General features: G+C 41.1%; 1 protein-coding gene across 1 annotated transcript in view; it reads right to left on the bottom strand.

The window, feature by feature from the left end:
• gbe1b (glucan (1,4-alpha-), branching enzyme 1b) overlaps window positions 1-10845 on the bottom strand; it is an 82690-nt gene extending 71845 nt beyond the window's left edge. Inside the window, exons 1-2 of the mRNA XM_034548437.1 lie at window positions 10454-10845; window positions 1284-1453 (exon numbers count right to left, since the gene is read on the bottom strand). Of these exons, the coding sequence (XP_034404328.1) occupies window positions 1284-1453; window positions 10454-10551 (268 nt within the window). The 5' untranslated portion in view covers window positions 10552-10845. The remainder of the gene's footprint in view (window positions 1-1283; window positions 1454-10453) is intronic.
• Window positions 10846-16883: the final 6038 nt, after the last annotated feature.

The following is a 16883-nucleotide window of genomic DNA, read 5'->3' as shown; positions in this document are numbered from 1 at the left end:
AGGGGGAAATATGGAAAGAGGGAATTGCAGCAACAGAACTAACGAGCACAAAAAAAAAAGGGAAAATAAATTGACAAATCTACGGTTTCGCACACAACATCCATCCGAGGGTATTATTATTAGCGTTTGCTTTTCTTTATCATTACCTGCAGGGTGTCAGTTTAGAATGGCCGTGGCACAGAGGCGAGAGCTTGTGCTGTGGCCTGGCATGGCTAATGGTATCAGAGTTATGTGCAGAGGTTTGAATTATTTCACCATCCTTCTTGTTTTTTTCCCTTCTATTATTACATTTTTTGTTTGTCCATAATATATATTACTGCTGGCATGTGTAAAAGATGCATTCATATTTTTGATAAAGGGAATAAAATGACACTGAGGGCTTGTATAACATGGTACATCTGCTTGATAGATGAGAGCAAGTCTCATTTAATTGTGTTAATGATGACAAAAATAAATAATCTTGCAGCATTTTCACAGCCCACATTAAAAGAAAATAACACTTAAAAGACTATTAACCTGAAATTACTTTGAAAGTTGGCACCGGGGGGAATAAAAGATTTCAGTGCACACACAGAGGTTGCACTCTCTCAACAACTTTGCAGGCAATGATGAAATAACCAGCTACTGAAATATTAACAAACACTCCCACATTCAAAAGAACCCTCTTCAGTATAAAAGTTTATCCTGTGTCATCAATATTTTCCACATTTCCTACTCCCAGGTTGGTTGATCAAAAGGGCTGCAGTTCTCTCAGCGTTTTCTTAATTTGTGGCCACTTTGTGTTCAAGAGATCAGCAATGTCCCATTTCTTATTGAATGCACCGCGAAGATATGCACCCTACCTCTACTGTTGCAGCCCTGAAATCTCTTTGTGTTTTTCTGTCCTCAATAGTGAAGGTAACTTTATTTTAAAGTGTCATTTATTTTCATTGATCGAAACACTGATTGCTATTTTACAACTGGAATGAAGGACACTTACATCCATCAGCCTGCTGCAGTTTTTTTAAAAACACAAATAAAAAACATTTCTGAATGGAAAAAGACTCATTATTTTTGTACCAATGGCAAAAACAATAATTGCGCAGGTTAACACACAGTTTCAGCTTTAATTCCACATGTTCACATTGGATTACATTTTGTAATAATTGGGACACCTTAACATGCGTGAGTGGATAATAAATGAGCAGCACTGAAACTCGAAGTACAAGCTTGAGAGAAACTACCTGAACATCACACCGCTGATATGTTCAGGACCTGACAGGAGTTCTCCTCAGGCTACTTACTGAAGTCCCCGGTGAGGAAGAGGGCCTCTGCAGCAGGAGCCCACTCCGTAAAAAACAGGCTGTCATCAGGCTGTCGCTGCACACCGAAGGTCTTGTAGCTGCGTGTGAACCGGTCAAAGCCTCCTTCTGTCTCTTCCAGCTGGAAAAGCTGCTTCTGTAGCAGCTCATATCTTCAAAACACACACACACACACCAAAGTTGATTGGGTCCAATGGAAAAACCCACCAATAAAAGCACAATCCGACAGATACATACATACATGTCATCAGTGATGTTGAATCAATCAATTTCACTCCATCACGCTTCTTTGACAACCTATTTATACGTTGTCTATTTGCATCTGTAGACTTCTCCTAAATTCACCAAAAGTTAGCATTACATATTGCCTCATTTAATATTTAAACATAAAAATGTCAGAATACTTGCAAAACAAACAAACGTATTATCAACTGGCCTGAACCTGCTCCTTGTACGGTATCAAAAACACAACGATTCTTATTTGCAGGTGATTATACACTTAGGAGAACATACTTATAAATATTATATATGATTTATGCCAACACAATGTTCCTTTAAAAGACGTTTCCTATAATTAAGGATGTTCTCGTACTGTGAGCCAGAAATCTAAATTCTGAAGGTTTTTGCACAGGGTTGTATTCATCCATCATTCATAGCATCCTTACAACATGGCAACAATAGAAGGCTAAAGAGAAATCCAATGTTCCCTCAGCAAAAAGCTTTGACTCTAATATTTAATAATCAGAAAAAAGATTTTAAACTTGGCTGAATAACAGTAATCAACTGAGGAAATAATGGTGATAACTGTCAGTGTTTTCTTTTCTTGTTGTAATCCTTTTCACCTGGGAATATATACCGTACACGTTTGTTAAAATGTTGCAGGACAAGTTTAGCAGTGGACATCGCTGCATCTTAATGTTTCCATGCCAACGCTCGCTCTTTCATGTCTATCCCACGGGACGCAAACCTGCCTCACTCAAACAATATGTGACTATATCCGGAGAGACACGCCTCTGTTTGTTACAATTCAACTGTGAAGGATAGACTAACTACTTTGCAATTGATCTCACTTAAGTTCCTTCCAGCAGGTGTCCATATCCGAACCCATGAACCTTCCCAGTAGAGAAAGCCTCTTTCTGATTTAAGTGCACTCTCTCCCCTATAGCCCCGAAGCCAAGCTCAGACTGCCCTGTGAATGCCCTGGGGTTGGTGATGATGGGCTGAAGTAACAGCGCCATTTCTCAGCAGCTAATCCCTGTGTTGAGCTTAGTGGATACAGGCAGTACTTGCCAAATGTAAACCTTTAAAGTCCAACCAATGATGCCACATGCCTCCTTTGCCACGTTGTTACCTTTTCTAGAATATGCTGAAAGGAAGGACAAAGGGAAGATTTCACGAAGGGGCAGAGCTCCTCTGCCACAATATTAATAGGCATGAAAGTCACGCCTATGATTATAACAAGTGAGTTCCAGAAGGTTGGACCGGCGGGGTTGGCGAGCTAAAGTCCTGTGGATGCAGTATTCTCCGGTGTCGGCTTCCACTTGAGATTGCAGCGAGGAGGCGAGATGAGACCACACATCACAAATGAGTTGTGCGCCTATAAAAAAGGAACAATTCATTTCAGGAAGTCATTAACGGAGTTGAAGCTATGGGCAAAATCAAAACTTTGATCTATTTTCCTGTTATTGATAATGAGGCAGAAGCTGCCGTCCTCTGTGCCTTTGTCTACAAATGTTGATGACGTTGTCACTCTGCCTCTGCTCCATGCTGGTACCACATCTCCAAACCGTTCCCCTCGGTTTTTCTATAGTTGACTATGCACGTGGTAACCATAGGCAACGCTTGGCTGTAAAACACTCTGCCAGCACGCTGCAAAGTGCAGAGTCTCAGAGTGTGACCATTTCATCACAAATAGTAAGCCTTTATTCCCCTGGCGCTATAGCACTGAATCCCCCCCCCCTTCCACCAAAAAAGGCAAGTCAATGTTAGAATAGCAGACTGTCGTCTCCGTGTATTCAGTTGAAGCCGTCACATTTCTTTGTAGGTTATGAGGTTCCAAAGTCATGAATGCAATGTTCAAACCTATTAAAACTAAAAATACAGGCATTTGCTGTGTTTACATGTCGCACCAAATGTAACAACAGAGCAGAGAAATAGTTGATCTCAGTGTGATAGCCTCATCTATTGAGGCGCATCTATTTCGTCTAAGGCTTGAAGCCAAAAAGTGCAGGATTTTCATGGGAATATGCCACCCTTAAAAAGGATTCAGCTCGCATAAGTATTTGTTTGTTGTGCATCGCTGTCAGTCCCAGTTCCTTCATTAGCTATAATATTGCTCAAGTTAGACATTTTGAGTCTAGACTATAGAAATATTCCTTCAGTGTTATGTTTGTCAGAAATATTATGAGCACCTTGAATCTTAATGTGAGAATCAATAGTGTCTAAGATGATGCTACTCTTCGGTTTCCCTTACAAATTAATTTCCTAATTGCAATTGAAATAAACAAGACTAATTTCAGTGTTTATGGAGAAGGTTGAACGCATGTTGAATTAAACATGCATTAAAGTAAAAAGTGATGTACTGCATTATAGTGCATTAAAACGTGCCACTATCTTATAATAATAAATCTTCGTTAATGTTTTTTCGCTAATTTACCACTTGGGAACGGTGGAGACTTTAACCACAAGTGTATATGGCGAACTCAACGCACCTGGCAGACATGGACAAACATTATCATCATTAACATTATTGTGGTTGCCTTTCTGTTCAATTGAATAATACATTCAGAGCAAAACTCTTGTATGTCTCTAGCGGCTAAACGCTCCACTATGTTCCCCAGATTGTCCCAAACTGTTTATCAGAGCTTTTTGCTGAAAATAGCTGCCTGCAGTGGCTATAAAAGGACACGGATGAGTTCAGTCAGACTGAACCAGAGGAGTGAGGATACAGTACGGCCGTGAATCCAAAACAATGAGCTAAAGCACGCTGAATCACTCCTTAGATCTGAGAGGAACTACACTGTGAGCAACTCCTGTTGCAGACAGAGTCATGTGACCCATTGTTAATGGGAAGAGCAGATTTATGAACTACACACCCTTAAAAAGATCAGTTACTGTATGCATGCCTTTATTTTTGTACTACCACTTCTCAATGGAGCACAGCAATATTTGAAAAACACTGCTGCTCATTGTCAAGTAGTACATGACAAGAGACAACACTACTAATCCCCGTCGCCACGACTTACAAAAGAGTCTGGTTCTGTACCCTAGTCAGTCGGTGGTAATAGAGCAACCGGAGATTAAAGATGGGAGCCACAGATTACAGTCCTGGCTCTCTTATCTCTCCGTTTGGATAACTCTTCTCGATCTGTGAAGATACTGGAGAAAATGTCATGTGGCAAAACTGAGATATTAGACTTGCATATTACTGCACACTGCAAAATTGCAAGTGACAGACATCAACGTCTCGTCAAATCACTTCCGTTCTGTGTCGGCTACATTTCTGCTTCTTCTCACGTCATCCCAAATTTCCCCGAGAACTTGTCAGATCGTAACGTTGCAGAGAAAAACAACTTAAAATTGGATCGTGTCGATATTCACAAACAAGAGGAAACTTTCAATTAGTCCCAGTCGTGAGCTGAGACTTAAGACTATGAAGCGACTGAAAGCGGGATAGGTGGAGGAAGCTGTCCTACAGGGAGAAGAGCTGGGCTCAGCAGACACAAGAGAAAGCCATATCGGTTAGTGGGAGACATTCTGGGGGTGCTGGTGAAAGGGAGTTTGTGAAGATCTCATTGAGGCTTCGAGGGTGCTCCACATAGCACACCAGTTGGGGCGCACTCTCCTGAATAAGAGAATGGGGCTCAGCTGGAGAGACTGGTTGTGAAGCGCGGCGAGGAGCAGCAGAAGATAACTAACTTTGTAACTTTTTAAATGCTGTTCATTCTGTACACATGACATCTATTGCATCTGTCCATCCGGGGAGAGGGATCCTCCTCTGTTGCTCTCCTGAAGGTTTCTTCCCTTTTTTCCCTGTCAAAGGTTATTTTTGGGGAGTTTTTCCTGATTCGATGTGAGGTCAAAGGTCAGGGATGTCGTATGTGTACAGATTGTAAAGCCCTCTGAGGATAATTTGTAATTTGTGATATTGGGCTATACAAAATAAACTGAATTGAATTGAAATTGAAATTGAATTGAATAGAAGATCAATCATCTGCAGAAACAAAAAGGGAGAAGATCTCTCATCCTCAGGGCCCCAGAGGAGCTCAGACAAGCCCCGCGGGAGACTGGACGGGAGTGGGAAAAGAAGCAGAGCAGCATGAAATCCAGGCTGGATGATCTGGAGACAAAAAGTCCAAGAAGGAAAGTTGGACCACAAAGCTTTTTCCATGCCTGGCCCCAGTGGGAGACCAGTAGCACTATTTCACCCCAACATCCCCTCGTAGGAGGATCTCTTGCCACATTGTTTATCATGGCGAGCTTTTCCTTGGATTAAAAAACACGGCCAGCGTTGAGAACCTTTGCCTATGTGGAACTGGCCTAAAAAAAAAAGCTTGACTTGATTGGTCATTCCACAGGCTATAGAAATTGAAATGATGCCCATGTCTATAATGCACTATAAACATACTCAGCCGGTAAAGTCTTATAATGTGCGTATAGCACTGTACAATTATGGTTCAACACACTCAAACGTCTATAAGGCCTCAACTGCAACCTTCTATGACTTATAAAAAGGTGGAGTATTGTACTACATCATTTCAATATTTCCATAATGCATTTCATCATAATGAATTGTATTGTCATTATAATTGCTTTACGTAGATTAATTTTACAATATTTGGTGTGTGTGTTATTCACTTTACTTCAATCAATTGTTCCTATCATAATGCATTTTACAAATATAATGCAGTTCAATATGATAATTCTGATACACTATGATCCTTGCAAAAAAAACACAGTATAATTAGGTACAAACAAATAGAGGTGGTGCTACTGAAGTCACATATGAAGTCTTTTTTCTGTACTACATTTTCCAGTTAACACAATACTAGTACCACCAATAGTTGAAACTCTAACTTTAAAACTTTATGAACAGAAATCTGATTCAAAGTCCTGAGGTCAACCAAAGTTTGTTGAATAGTCCGGTCAATTTCAGCCAATACATTTGGATGCCGCTCTAACATTAGAGAAAAAGGATTTCATTTGTTTTGCTTCCTTCTCTACAATGTTGTTGATTCCACACGTGAAAGTAATCGTTGGGCTAGCTTTATGGTGACCCAATTAATCAAGTGGATGGATTAAAATTACAAGAATGAATCAGAGAAATCAAGTCAGTTAAAAGAATTGTTCTGACCCCTCGTTCTTCAAACAAGAAGCTCTGCATTTGATAGATAAGGTGGCTTATCTATTTTTCCGGGGGGGGGGGGGGGGGGGGGGGGAGGGGACGTAGAATTTGTAACTGGTTAATATAAAATCAGGAAAAAAAATGTATCAGATGGGTTAAGTCATATCTTCAAAATGAATTGACACGAGGGGCCGTAAGAGTCAGTCGTTGTGAATATAATCCACCTTTTTTAATTCTCCCCATGGAGCAGCTGAACTTTGTAACCTGTTCATTAACTCACTGTTAGACAATTGGGCTTCTAAATGTAGCGTTGCGTGTTCGGGTCGGCTGTGTTGCGTGTGCGACTGATGGTGACAGCTGAAGCACAGAGGTGTCAGGACCGTCCACAACAGCCTGGAAAAGCACAAGGAGGAAAAAGCTTGAACCCTCCTCCAGATCTCGGCTCGCCTACAGGGCTTCCATTGGGCCCGGCGGCAAGGTGACTTCCAAATAATGCCATTAATGTCCTTCTTTGACTAAACCCATTAATGAGGCTAAAGAGGGACCTGCACGTTGAGGTTGATTGATGACAGCGATACTTCCCTGCTCACCTCACACCTTTGTTGACCCTCAAGCAAGGTGACAGGAAAATTAATGCTGCCCTTTAACGAAAAGGCACATCAAACGTTCACTTATTATAATACAATAGTTTCAGGAATATGATCCAGTCGTTCTAATAATTCCCATCGAGAAACTGTAAATTCCAATCCCTGTATTAAAATACATGCTCTAAATCTATGCTTTTCAGTCAGAGCCCATGCATCTGTATTCATCACTTCAAACTCAAGAATCAAGTCTGCTTTAAATAGATTGCATCACCATCACAAGCATAAAACTCAGACTTATTGCTGTATTTTCACTTTGAAATGAGTTGAGATGACACTCAAGTCTTTGCAAAAACTAGTTCAGCATTCCCAATGCTCCTGACTTTCATTTGGTCCAATTTAGGAGATGCGTGGAGCCACGAGCTGCAAACTCCTCGCAGAACCTCCTGCAGACTTGCGCAACAGGAAGGGTACATGATGAAGCATGTCAACAAAGCACTGCTCACTGGGTCTGTAACCCGAGTCCGGCATCAACGGTTTTATTTGCATTTATTCTAAAAAAGTAGCATCCTGATGAAATAAAGTGAGAACTGCTCACAAACCCAACAAACAACTCATTAGAATGGGAGGCTTGCAAAATCGTCTGGAGTCCTTCTAACGGGCCCGTCCATGCCGGGCCGTATCTGGTGTGAAACAAAGTTCAACAAACCTGAGATGTGGGGGTAGCCTTGAGCCTTGACATGGCGGTGCAATCTAAAGCATCAGCCTGCGTGGTCATAGGTCTCTTCCTGATAAGCCAGCTGAATTCTTAGCACCGTGCAGCTCGGCGAGGGGACTCAGCGTGACACCGCAGCCGGAGAAAGCTCTCGATTGCTTTGCCCGTGCTCATGGTGTGGTGTTTGGGCCGTGGGCCTTGGGACATCGAGGGCTTATCAAGAATTAACCTTCACAGCAGTGCTCCTATATGTAAAATAATGTATGTGTGAGTTTCATCAGCGTGACAGGTGTTTGAGACACGTCTGTGGCTCTGTGAAGCCGAGCGATCCCAAGCTGTGTCTGAGATGAAGCTGACATGCTCATCTCTCGGAGATACTAGAGCCCCACTCGCATGCTTCAAATACAAAGCAGGGGGTCCCTTACCTGCCACATTAGAGACAAGATGGGCCATGGTAATGAAAATGGATTAAACCAATGTGGCCCCTCAGCCAAGTTTTGAGGGCTAGTGTGGGGGACGACCCAACAGTGAGCAGATACCGGAGCAATGCGCGCTGCACATCATTACACTCTTTTTTTATCAAGACATCTAGCAGGTGAGGCTAATTCGACAGGTGTAGAATTGAGCTAAATAATTACACTATCATTGTGTGAGCCTGAGCCATACGGCCTTCCACCCAGAATCGGGCCGACAGGATCCTCGACAAGAAAGACTTATCATTATGAAAACAATATTGCGTTAAATGGAACACTGTGTTGTCACTCGTTCATTACGCAATTTGTTTATTTAAAGTGCAACATTAACAGTCCGGTCTGTTTATCAGGTTAAAACCAGAACTCACAGCAGTTAAAAAGAGACAATAACCAACAAGATGAACATCAGTTTAGAGCCTGTGCAGGCTATTGATTTACAGAGAGTCTATTTACTTTTGGAGATTAGAGTTGGCACAAGGTCAACTGAGGGACACAAGTCTAGTATTTTTCAAGTGTCTGTGAGGTACAAACGGTATTTAAAATGTGTCTGTGTTCACTTATAAAGCAAATGTCCGGCCTCTAAATTTCCTGTAAATATGTTCCGGATTATTTTAGTGCTAAAACTGACCCAGAATAAACGGGCCCTAATGGTCGCTCATTGATAATTAGCAAAACAGATTAAGTTTAGAAATTCAAACTTGATTCTGTTGAAAGGTTTGACGTTTTGTCTTTATGTAAATGTAATCATGGCATACGAGTATGTTTGGTGAGCCCACATCCAATAACCTCAAAATGATGTCACGAGGAACAAGGACAATTAGCCAAAAGAATATTTTTTTTATTTCAGAATTTTAAAAAAAAGTGTATAAATGTATGTATGCCTTCAGGTACATAACATTACAAAACATGTTTTGATCACAAAAGGTGATCATCTGAATGTTTATGGTGCATGCACAGCTCTCACTATTTTATAAATAACAAGGACGTTACATTATCTATTAGAACTTTTCCTCTTTGGTTTGTGCATTACTGGCACAAATGCATGACTCAATTACAAAGACGCATCATGGAAACATTTCTAGTCCGGTCATAACAAATTGGGAGTTGTAGTTTGATACCATCAATCATCATGCTTTGGCAACTGCACAAACAATGTGATTTTAATGTGTGCTGGACATAAACCCAGATTATTAAATGCACTATAGCCCAAACACGCACTGCACAATCAGGATTTGCATCCACAGATTTAAGACTTGCACCCTAATCATTAATTCGTACGAAGGCCAAATTGAGGCTGAAAGGGGGGAAAGGACATGCAGTATGAGAGCAGCATGAAGTCAATTACTGTGAGTGAGTATTTGTGTTGCAGAGCCTTTCACTTGGCAAACACAAACAATCCAAACAAAAAGCCAATCACATAGTGCATGTGCTCCGAGGTGGAGGAGTTTCATCCAAATAATAAAAATAAAAACACACATTCGAGGACAACTGATGCCTCGATAACAACCGGACACAACGACGAGGAAAGCGCCTCCTCGCGGATGGCCGAGGCCTGCGGGAGGCTGAGGCTGCTGTGGCGCTGGACCGCAGCGATGCTCCGGGTCGGCTCCAGCACCAACAACAGGCGAGGAGCAGACAGCGTGTCGGCCCGACGCGCAACGTGGACGGCAGCTGACTGCGAAACACATGCGGCTGCCCTCGAACTGTCAAACATCTCGTCAAAAAACAAATAATAATGGTATAGCGGTTCATTAATGTTCCTCTCGTGCGTGCGTGCGTGTTATTCAGCAGGCGGGGAGGACGGCGGCGAGCTGCTGCTGCTGAGAGGGGGACGCGACCTCCGATCGCACCTAATGTCAAACCCGAACGCAGAGGGCGACGGTCTGGTGTGTTGCAAACATCGCTGTTAATCTGTTAGTTGTGCATGTTTATTTCAAGACACGGACGCCATCGTAAACATGGCTGCTGCTCGCTTCGCCGGGGACTGATTTGGGCGCAAATGTGTGCACACAAGCGCCGTTTAAGCCGCGTTTTACCTCCGCTTGAAGTCCTTCTCGTACGTTTTGAGACAGGGGTCCATTTGGAGCAGGCAGCTGAAGTCAGGAATTGCAACACTATCCTGTTGGTCTGCCATGGTTTCTCCAGACGAAACCAATCGAGCACCGACTGCTGCTGTTCGGATGCACTGACGGCGTATATAGCGCCGGGCGGGCACGCACTGTGCGCCTCTTTATAGTATCCGGACACAACAGCGCATCACGCTGCTTTGCGCCAAGCCCGACCCATCGCAACACGCTCTGTTCTCCAGCGGGTCAGACGGGAGGAAGAGCCGAGCCGAGCCGCGCGGTGCCGGGATACAGTGTCACTTTAAGATGACAGCAGAGGAAGCATCTGACGCGTCCGAGAGAGACGACTCTGAGTTGTAGGCAGACGTGCAGCGCGTGCAGGCTGTTTGTAGGCTTGACTTTGTGCTTGGAAAAAAAGAAGAAGAATTTTTTTTAAAAAGCTGCCTCAATGTCTCTGGTACTCAATAGCTGAGCTCAAAATTAGGAAAGAATGATTCGTCTGTTATCTCAAGTAGTTTTGTAATAATATTCATTGCCATCCATGATGATTCGTAAGGATTTTGGTGACCCTGTGACCTTTATTTTAGCAACACTGTCAGGTCAGACGAACTTGTATACTAACAACCAATGATAGAAGAAGCAGTACACACTTTGCTTGAGGAGTAACACTACAGTGTATAAATACTCTTACAAGTAAAAGCCCTGCATTCAAGATGCACAAACGTGTTAGCATCAGGATATATTTGAAGCACCAACAGTAAAACACCTCATTATGCAGAATAGTACGTTTCAGAAAAGTGTATTTTATATAATTGGATGTGAATTAGTGGTGCATTAATTAATTAATATGATACAGGCGGAGCTTAGTTTAATTACTTTATATACTGCTCGGTATTGAATTTGTTCCGGGGATCAATAATAAGCTAACCTTTAATAGTACATTATAATGTATTTGTTGATTATACTTTCTAATATTAATCTGAATCTACAAAGAAACTAGTAATTTAAGTTGTAGAATAAATGAAGTGGAATGTATAGTAGACTTAAAAAGTAGCATACGATTGCGCTGAAAGAACTTGAGTAAATATAATCAGTTTCTTTCCACCTCTGACAACTACTACTGGCCACAGCTTTTCCATATAAACTCAATTGGAACGAACTGCATTGATTAATTGTGCTTGTTATTCAACAAAAAAGAAAAAATGACGCCATTGAGCAAGATCCTATTGATTTGGGCAAAGTTACATTTGTTTAACCTTGTATGTGTGTGTGTGTGTGTGTGTGTGTGTGTGTGTGTGTGTGTGTGTGTGTGACCTATTTCCATTTAATGGGTATGTTTTTTTTAAATGCAATGCTTTGATCTTGTTGTCCGTGGCCACAAACTAGTGTGGAGTGACAGAACTCACTTAAAGGACTTGAGGAGTATAACCTTGCTATAATTGAGATTAAATCCCTCTTGGACAAAGGCTGATAAACATTCACACTGACTGAAGAAATAGTGTGTCTCCTGAAAGTGTTGTCCTTGTCGCCAAATAAAACTGTCCCAGCTAAAAGTCACAAAGGGAGTGTCGTTTTGAAGAGCCATCTGTTAGTAATAGAGGAAACAAGCGTGTTACTGTCCATCCCAGAAGGTTATGCCAATAAATGTTGTCTCCGGGATTCACAGCTAAATAACAAATATTTACAGGGGTATGTGGAAAGACACATTCGGCAACCCAATGACAACAGCTGACACAAACATTACATTTAATCTGAAGGGTGTTAACCTGATGAGCGGAAGGAAGCGCTTAATTGATTTTAGGCTATCTGTAAGCAATACGGCTACAATTTATATTACCTAGGCAATCTGTCTGATTCAGTTAAACAATTTCCTCGGCTGTAAGGGACGACACTGAGATGTTTTAAACGTAAAAAATAGCAACAGCAAAGACATATTTGTTTTCTAGCAGCCTGCTTTTCCTCACTGCACAGATCACAGGCCCCTTGTTTCACCTGCTTTTAGCACAAGTCACAAGTCACCTGCTGCAGATTGTCAGTCCATCCATAAAAGCTGAGATCACTCTGAAAAGACTCTGAGCTCAAATATTTCCCTCAAAGAATTCTGTTTACAAAATGTATTATATGGCATGAGTCAATAAAGAGCCACATAACACTTTAGTGAATAAACACATATACACGAAGGGAGTGCAGAGTCTAAACTATAGTCTGACAGCTGCTTTCGCAAATAAACAACACACCAACCTCGAAGTAACTTACAACTAATTCCACGGAAATACAAAATAATGAAATGAAATAAAGGTCACATTTACGAACGCTTCTCCAAAGATTGAAGAGGTTTAATGCAACATTTGTCAGCTATAAAAGACAATCTGATCTTGATTTGGTTCTCAGCTAGTCAACTAACAGAGAACACAAAAGAACACAACAATGTCAACAGGTATAGAAATAATATGACTATTGGAGACACGAGGAATTGACAAAATAATGTTGCTTGGTATGTGTCCTACTGTTTTCTGTGTCTCTGCTTGACTTTAGTGGTTATTGTGGTCGACGTTGGCCTGACCATCGCATTAAAACACATGTTCTTTTATTTATACCACCTGAAGATGCTTTGTCAACGATGGCTTATCGGCTCAAGACGTCTCTATCGTTGATGCAGAGACAGAATCAAACTGAAAATGGCAGCTTTCCCCCAATGCTCCCAAACTATTCTCCCAGGTATCACCCCATCGAAATCTTCCTTTTCTCCTTTTACTTTTCCCAAGACACCATGTTTACAACCCCGAGTGGCAGTAATTTATTTATTCAGAGAGAATTCAGATGACGGAGCTTTGAGCATCCTCCTCCCTGTTGTGCTGAACTGTATGTCCCACTGAATCCTATTTTAGTTGGAAAGACCACGACAGACGCAAAACACAATTGAAATGCCAGTGTTTTGACTTTAATTGAAGCGGATACAAACAAGCTTCTCATTTGCCTAAATTGATGTGAGTATACAAGCATGCTACACTGATATCATGTGTAATGAAAAAATGCAATTAGTCTTTCAATACCTGTAATTATTCTTCAAAAGATTTTAATACATCCAAGCTGAGAGAATTACTTCCCAGAGTTTTCAATCTCCATAATACACCTCTAAGGCAAAACAATATAGCTGTTGGAAGATAGAAGGGAAGTCAGTGAATACTAAAACTGTAGCTCTAAATGTTTTAATAAGGAACAGAATAGACAGAAACTGCCTTCAGCTATTTATTACACAATTTAAAATGACAAACAAAGTGGTGCATTTATAGCAGCAGTGTCGCTTGGAAAATCAAAGCTCTGAGTATGATCACTATGTCCTAATTGTGGTGCCTCCAACGTATGCAATCATATGTGGAGCAGGGCAGAGAATGAGCATGTTTACTCTGCAGGAATCCTGGATAAACATAAAGGCTAAAGCAAAAAAAAGACAAAACAACATATTCTTTTTAAAGTACGAGGAACATAATTGTACTTTTCTTATTTCTGGATAAATACAAAATACGTTTCAGAAAATGTTCAACTCGTGGCATAAAAATCTGCTGCGTCCCTTTGTGCCGTACTTTTGTTTGAAAAAGTCAGTGAAGGAAATGTGTGATTCATTTTGAAAGACACAGACAATGTAAAGAAAAACTGCTTTTTTCAGAATATCTTTGCAATGGAGAAGTTGACAGTTTGATGTGGAAATGAAATGCTAAATCATGTGCAATGTTTCTGAGGGCCATGCGAGGTAACCATAATAAGCAAGTAAATGAGCAAAGAAAAGAAAAAGGAGCTGACATATTCTTTCAAATTGAGATAGAACGTGGTACTGTGAGACCCTCATATTTATTAACCCATGTGTGGCCAAAGTCTGTTGAGTGAGTTCTGTTCCAGTTTAAAGTCTTCAAACCTGGTACGGACATACTTTGTGCAAGGGGTGCACTATGATATCAAGTTTAACTCTAACTCTGTTATCATGAAAGCTAAAACCAAGGAGCATCAGAAGCCACATTTTCCTTCCTTTTTTTGGGGAGACCAGGAACTAAATGTGGTGCAGTAGTCAGATATTTGGGTCACATCATCAGGAACGACCTCAGTGATGATGACGATGTGCAGCGTGTTGCAAACTTTATGCCCAAGCCAACATGCTGGCACGTACATTTCATATGTGTACAGAAGATGTTCAAACTGCTCTCTTCAGAGCCTACTGTACTCCTCTCTATACAGCCCACCTGTGGTGCAGTTATAGTAAAGTGAAAATGAAAAAGATTCAGGTGGCATTTAATGATGCTTTCAGAATCTTGCTCAAGCTTCCCAGATGGACAAGTGCAAGTCAGATGTTTGTGACTCGTAATGTTCCCACTTTCCATGCGGTGTTGAGGAATTTTATATACAAATTTAAATGTCGATTAAATAACTTAACTGAGCCAACACAGAGTGATACAAGGTATTTTTCCTGTTTGTGGAAACATTGGAACAAGTGTTTGTAAATGTTTTAACCACAAGTGACTTTTTAACTGCAGTGATTGTACCTGTGTCCTTGTATTGTATTTTATATATTGTTGTTGTATTTGTGTTTGTTGCTTTATGGACTCATGAGTCTCGAATAAAAGAATTATATAGAGTACAACTTTGGCATTTTTAGGTCACATGAAAAAGCACACTTTTATCAATAGTAAAGTCAAGATAAAATAAAAAAAAGGAAAAGCGCTTTCGTCGTGTTTCTTTGTTATAGATATCAAATGCCTGATTGTGCTCCTCGTTTTCTGAGATAGAGCTATCTCCTATTTGCACATAATGGAGCCAATCTGTTAACCAATATCAGAATTTTCTTCAGATTTGTGTTAAGGCAAGCCCAAAGAACATGTCCATATACGATTGAAATAAAAAATGTAAGCTGCAGTCAAAATGTGAAAAAAGACACGAGGTATTTCCAGATGTCACGGCCAAGGCAAAGAGGACATATCAATTAAATATCAATATATATATACAGTATATGAACAGTGGACATCTCAGTCGCTCATTGTTATCCATATTTGCAGCTAATTTGATTCTGATACAAGCACAGCCTCTGATTCTGTACGTGCAGTGCTTGACTAAGATAAAGATGAAGTATTTCTGGTGTTTTTTAAGTGACTGTGGGGACAGGACGCTGCCTCACAGCAGTCTACTGAGGGAAGATATTTTCAGGGGAGCCGCTTTTCAAAACAACAGACATCTCCCAACTCGTGCTGTCAGACAGGAGTAGAGTCAGCTCTTCTGTTTGTGACTTGGGGGAAAGAAAGGGACAATTTATTTGCATCAATGCAAAACACATCAATCAAATTAAACAAAAGCATCAGGCAATGCTTCTGGAACTGCATCCATAACATAACATAATTAGTATACATTTTCTCAGCCTCAAATTGCTGCTGATTTTAGAGTCCGTGGATGTTATATAATTCCTCATCAGACAATTAGGTTCAGACAGTTTTGTGGTTTACAGTCCATGAACACCTACAATATAAATTATGCACTTCACGATGCAGTTTCCTCTAAATCGAGCTATATAAAAAAAACTGCTTACATGCTATATTGTAACAAGTTTCAGTCGCACTGAATGGAAATGTATGATAATTGAAAAAATGAAATTAGGTATGGCAACATGATCCAGGCACAATACAGACAACCGCTTTATGTTGGGGTTCAAGCTATATGTCAGGGATAAGTGTGCTGAATTATTGCAACTCATATAATTCCTCTGACGGAAGGACACCACTTCTCCATGAATGCTACCGAGTAAGAAGGGTATCGCCGGGCAATAAAGAGAGCCAGATAGGATGGGAATGAAGCTAATGAGAGGTGATAAGATTCACTCCAGCCTTCAATTTCAAGGATGGAGGTCTTCTGGGATCTCAGAAAGGACCGCAGACTGATCTTTAATGAGAGACGCCAGAGAAGGTGGGAGCAGCGATGTCAGTGTGTCTGGGTGAGGCAGAACACAAGGCACGCGTCGGACGAGCCCACCAGGTACATGAGTGTCTTCAAAGAGTTGTGATATCCAGGTGTTATTTCTGAATGTTTCACAGCCGTATTGGGGATATGTTAAGTGAGTTTAAAATATCTGCCTCAAAGTGGTTGGCGTCACGGCTTTGGATGTAGTTTGAGGACACGAGGAGCCCAGCGGAGCCTGTATTGCCACACTCAGGGATTTTGGCAAAACTAATTTCTGAATTTCAGACCTCTCAGAAGAAGTGGATTGTTAACACCTGACCTCACACTGTAACAGGCCAAATGGTTTAAATGGAACAGCGGAGACTCGAGGGACGCCGCCAAAGAAAGAGGGTGAAGAGGCCGAGTCAGGGCTTCCTTAACAGAAACAAGGAGACGATTGTCAAATGAGGTTAGAGAAAAATAA

This window comes from Cyclopterus lumpus, chromosome 13 (assembly GCF_009769545.1).
Source record: "Cyclopterus lumpus isolate fCycLum1 chromosome 13, fCycLum1.pri, whole genome shotgun sequence".
In the NCBI taxonomy this organism is placed as follows: domain Eukaryota; kingdom Metazoa; phylum Chordata; class Actinopteri; order Perciformes; family Cyclopteridae; genus Cyclopterus; species Cyclopterus lumpus.
The sequence above is the reverse complement of the archived record's forward strand: the minus strand, read 5'-3'. Positions and strand labels throughout refer to the sequence as shown.